This window comes from Hordeum vulgare, chromosome 5H (assembly GCF_904849725.1).
Source record: "Hordeum vulgare subsp. vulgare chromosome 5H, MorexV3_pseudomolecules_assembly, whole genome shotgun sequence".
NCBI lineage: Eukaryota > Viridiplantae > Streptophyta > Magnoliopsida > Poales > Poaceae > Hordeum > Hordeum vulgare.
The window spans coordinates 498,165,603-498,170,787 of record NC_058522.1 but is presented as its reverse complement, the minus strand read 5'-3'; the positions used below and the strand labels follow the sequence as shown (position 1 = coordinate 498,170,787).

Sequence of the window (5,185 nt, the reverse complement as noted above, 5' to 3'; positions counted from 1 at the left end):
CGGCAGAACACCTCCGGTGCTCCGGCAGTCCGGCTCTCCGGTGCCGCTGCTTCCCACCGTCACCGTTGCTCCTCGGAGCCTCCCCCGATGCCCACCACCCACGGCGCACCAGCTCCTCCGACCATCCCTCCCTTCCTGTCCTCCTCCGCCTCTCCCATGTCCTTCCTGTGTTTCCCAGCCACAGCCAGCATCGACGGACCGACGCCGCGTCGATCTACGGCGGGACCGCAACAGCAAGGTCGTGCCACTGCTCGAGTTGCGGCGCACATGGCGGCGACGTCCGCGGGGCCAGCGGGGGACCGTCCACCCGACCTTCCTTGTGCAGTGGTGGCTGGCCCTGCTAGCGAGGGGCAGGTGTTCGACGAAATGCCGGACAAGGGAGGGCCCGTCCTGGGCGCTGTCTCTGTTTGATCGAATGCCCAGCAGAGGAGAAGCGTGCGGAAGCACTTGATAAATGGATGCAAAGGCCTGCCATTACCGAGTTGAGAGACAATGCTCTGCTCAGCTCGACGGCATGCTTGACTGGAGGCGAGCATGTACAGCCGGCTAGCAGGTCACACATGGAGCCTGCATTGTCTCCATGGAGTGAAGGAGTGCTGTGCTCTTCTTGGTGGTTCGAGATCATTGCATTTGGTCAAGATGGTTGATGGTTCCTGCTGCAGACATGTATCCACTGGCTGTTTTACATGGACTGGTATCTATCAACCGGAGATGCTATTGAATCGGTTGGCTGACACAACAAGCAGCTTCCTGATGTCTCCTACATCTGGAAGTTGGAACCAGCGCGTCTCCCAAAGTCAGTGTTCATCTTCTATCAGTCACGAAAATCTATCAAGAGTTGGTTACAGGCCTACAATGACATTCCCAACAGACGCAGAAAGGATAACAGAAGTTCTTGTCAGCCGTTTGCGCTGCATCGGGGCATCGGGAGTCTTTGCCCCCAGACCGGAGACCCCCAACCACATGGCGTCGAGGCTATAAAAAGCCCAGCCCCTCTCTCCCCTCCAGGCCCCAGTACCAACACCACGTCAGATCACACCTTCCCTCCCAAACTCAAAACAAGAAGAGCCATCGCCCGTCGCAAGCAGAAGCGAGGCAACCCACCCCACGGCCGCGCAAGAAACCAAGAAGCGGCCATGCCAGGGCGGAGAAACAGAGGCGGAGCAAGCGCGCCTGCTGGAGTTGCTCCTCCCGGACCTGGAGAGAGGCCACGCTCCCGGAGCTCCAGGACCCCGGCGGCCGCCACCTTGGAGCAACGGCTGCGTCGCAGTGTCGAGCGGGAGATAAACGAGGCCAGGGCCATGCAGCGCGCCGAGGCCGGACAAGGGAGCTCCTCCCCCTCCCCCTCCGCTCCGGCATCATCGCGGTCAAGATTCTGGCCGCGAGCGCGGCAGGCGGCTAGGAAGGTTCTTGGCATCAGCAAGAAACCATCCCCGGGGTCAGCAGCAGGAACCCCGCACGGGCAGGAGACGGTACCTGAGGCCGCCGGCACGTCCGAGTCGGCGGCAAGAACTGGGCCTGGTGATGAAGCCAGGTCGGAGCAGCAGCCTGTCGTGGTCGCCCCCGCGCGGTCTGAGTTCGCCGCCATGATGCAAAGTGCGTTGGCGAAGATCCAAGAAGGTGCCACGGCCGACGACCAAGCCCAAGGGCAGGCAGCGTTCGCCGAGATGGAGAAGGCAATGACCGGCCTCATGGACCTCTCCCACAAGAAGACATCGGGGCCACCCAAACTCCCTCGCGACTTCGCTACCAGATGGCCTCATAGCGACGTAAGTGCCTGCCACCGTCTCTGATTCTTGGCTTCCAACTCTGTTTCTAATCGAAGTCTGCCCCTTCTCGTTTCTTCTTTGTTTATTGCTGTTGCTCGGATTCTATCATCTCCGTGCAGTTTTTGTGGCTCTTTTCTTTGTTTCTTGTTGTTTCTGTTTCTAGAATTTGCACAACAAAATGCTGCATGGTGGTCAAATGGCCAGTGGACAAAGTATTGTAGAAATTCAAAGCGAAAAACTCTGAGTGCCAAATCTCTCGTGCTCCTTTTCTTCATTTATGAACTGTATTAGAATATGGGTAAAATTTCCTGCTCAGTTCAAGTCCAGAGCAATAGCATCATGTATTCATGTGTAACAGTAGCATTCAATGAAATTGATTAAGCCGTCTCTCTTGCATGGAATCAAATTTATTGCTCCATTTCAACATCTTCACCAATCACCAATACTGATTATACAATTATGCTGTGTTATCAGGGCGATCCACTGCTTGAACGAGTAATGAAAGATCCTATTATATTGGCTTCTGGGCATGTAAGTCACAAGCTCTCGCCATTGCTTCCTTTTATACAAAATGTATTGACTGTTTTCTACTGGATGTTTCCATTACTTCATGTTATGCTAAATTTCTCTAACCATCACTAGCCAATGAAATATTATTGCTAATTTGTTATAAATTATTGGTATCGATAACAGCTATCCACAACCAGGATTAACTTTCCAATACTCCTCTTCTCTGACTTGGCTAGTTAAATGTTAGTTGAGACTCATTATCCTTCACATGGGATTGCCTTTTTAGTCACTGGGAACTTTGATTGTCAATGGACTTTCCTCTTGAATTGCATCACATTGTTTATATTTAATGAAATAATCGAATAGACCGGGCATCGAAAGAAAAGGTACAAGTTGACATTCTCCTGGATCATAATAAGCTACATATGTACTTAGGTTAAGCTATTTGGCAAGGTTTGATATTTGTAAGCTGTGAAATGTTATATATGTTTCCCTTGCGATGTAGGTTTGTATGCTTTTATGTATGTAATAAGTAGTTATTGATGCACTATGACATACTGTTTCTGAAAAGTAGAAACTTGGGACCAAAAATCAACAGGCTTTTCTTGTTTTCCTTTTCGAGATGATGTTTATGCTATGTATCTTTTTTCGCCATTCTCTTCCAAGGAAATATTATGTCCCATGGCATAAATTGAAAGTGAAACTTTAGGTTCTAGTAAGCTGTATTGTCCTTTTCTTGTTCCAGAATGCTAAGGTTGGTCAGTAGTGGCCATGATCAATTACTATAATAAATTTATTCAAAGTGTTTTTTGCTTCTTCTGGAACTCTCCCATGGTTTAGATTGACCCAGTAACCACGTTTTGCTTTGCTTGATTGCAGACTGTTGATAAATCATGCCAACAGTGGTCCGTTGCACACAAAAATACATGCCCTGTTACTGGTCACTCCTTGCCCCACTCAGTCACTGCTCCAAACCACCTCCTCCATGACATGATTGCTGAGTGGTGCCTAGACCACTCTAACCTTGCCCGCTCCAGCACTGGTGTTACACGCTCGCTCCCCTTGGTGCCACCTTCAGAGGATCAAATTCAAGACATCCTAGAACTGTTCTCAGGGCATTCAGTACGGCAGAAAGAGGCCTTGCGGTTGATCAACCTAATGTCCAAAACATCCAAGGGAATGAAACCTTGCCTTGACAAGTGGCCAGAGCTGATCCCACTGCTCATAGATCTTAGGAAGGAATGGAACAATGTATGGTCAGCTGATATTGAGGCGCAGAGGATCTCACTATTCCATAATTTGTCCATACACAGGCCCAACAGGGAGATCCTAGCCTGTCAGAATGAACTACCAGCTGTTCTAAAGAATGTCGTCGAGAGGGCAGGAAGGCTCGGAATTTCAGCATCAGTCTTGGCCATGGTAGCTTCTGTAGTCGCAACATTGTCAGAGTTTGATGTGTTCAGGAAAAGAATGGTAATGATAGGGGGAATGAAAATGCTCACTGGTCTACTCAAGATTGAGGATGTTGTAGTAAGGAAGGAGACTGGCGCTGCAATCCTTGCACTCTGTGCAGATAAGGAAGCCAAGTTATCAGCCGCTGTTAATGACGTGCCTGATAAGCTGCTGGGGTGCTTCATGGCCACTGATGAGTTCCTGCTCCTGCTGCACCGTCTGCCGAAATCTCCAGAGGCGCTGGACATGATCTGTGACAAGGCTGTGGAACTGGTGAATATCGTCATGGGGGACGATGCAGGTGGAATGGTGACCTCTCAGGGCATCCACTCCGCGATCTCTTTGATCTTCGTCATTACTGAGAGGGATGTGGGTAAGCTGAAGGTGAAGAACGTGGAGGATTTCAAGGAGCGGCTGCGGGAGCTTTCGTCCAAGAGAATACCGATGCAGACGATGTTTCATGTGGAAGAAATAATCAAGACCCTGTCGGAGATGTTTCCAGCTCCCACGACGCAGTTACAGAACCAGTAGTGATCCAGTGGAAGCCGTCTCCAGCCACGTGAATAGACAAGTCTTTCTGTATATTTGTTCGTGTATGTGTTCCAGACAGCTTTTCACTGCTGTTTGCTTACATTTTGGTAGTGGTTTCATTTGTTGAGTGTGACCATGTAGAGGAACTTCTTCTTATTGCCTCGTGAGAAATATACCTGCATGCCATTCTGTGCATCCTACAGATAAGTGCATCATCTATATACCATATGTAGACATCTAATTCTTTCCCTAGTACAGTAATGAACATGGAAATTTTGGGACCTGGTTGTAGTATAGTTTTGATCGATTCTTGTTTGCTTAAGTATATTTCATTCGTGAGTGCTGCAACCAGGGAGAGCCAATGCAATGCAGTCTGTCGGGCCCAAGATCTACTCCATCTTGGATTTTTAGTTTCTGCTGTTGTTCTAAGTTGTGATTCATGTTTTGGAAAGTTGAAATGTTGGGGCTGACAGGCTACGTCTAGATCCCAGTTTCCCTTTGTTTTCTGTTGAGAAAATTGAATTTTGTACCATATGAGCGAATAATACTAGATATCTATTTTTAGTAAAAAAAGGTTGTATATCAACTAGTGCAAAGTTATCTTATATGTTTCTTTCTGAAAATCCTCTTCTTAATTTCTAAAAGTGGGGTTAATTGATAAAGATCTTCCGAAACATGATGGCATAATTCAGAAACTGTAAGATTGTGAAAGCCTCTTGTCAGTTCTTTGAAATATCATGCACAGAATTATGAAAGCTGCTCCTTAGTCCTCGAAAATTTGAAGGAGAAGAAAGGGGCGATTACTTTCTGATAGGAATATATAGCTGCAATGCATTTTCAAAGCTGTTATCGATATTACAATGTTTGCCGAACCCACAAGTACTTCTACGTTTATTTATTTTCTTCTGCTGAAGAAAATAGCT

At 48.0% G+C, this 5,185-nt stretch overlaps 1 protein-coding gene across 1 annotated transcript; it reads left to right on the top strand.

Annotated features, from left to right (window-relative positions):
• The first annotated feature begins 1,121 nt into the window (after positions 1-1,121).
• Positions 1,122-4,587, top strand: LOC123397001 (U-box domain-containing protein 73-like). Its single transcript, XM_045091724.1, has 3 exons — positions 1,122-1,769; positions 2,244-2,300; positions 3,159-4,587. Exons 1-3 carry the CDS (start codon positions 1,137-1,139, stop codon positions 4,260-4,262), a joined length of 1,794 nt encoding a protein of 597 aa, XP_044947659.1. The 5' UTR covers positions 1,122-1,136; the 3' UTR covers positions 4,263-4,587.
• The last annotated feature ends 598 nt before the right edge of the window (positions 4,588-5,185 follow it).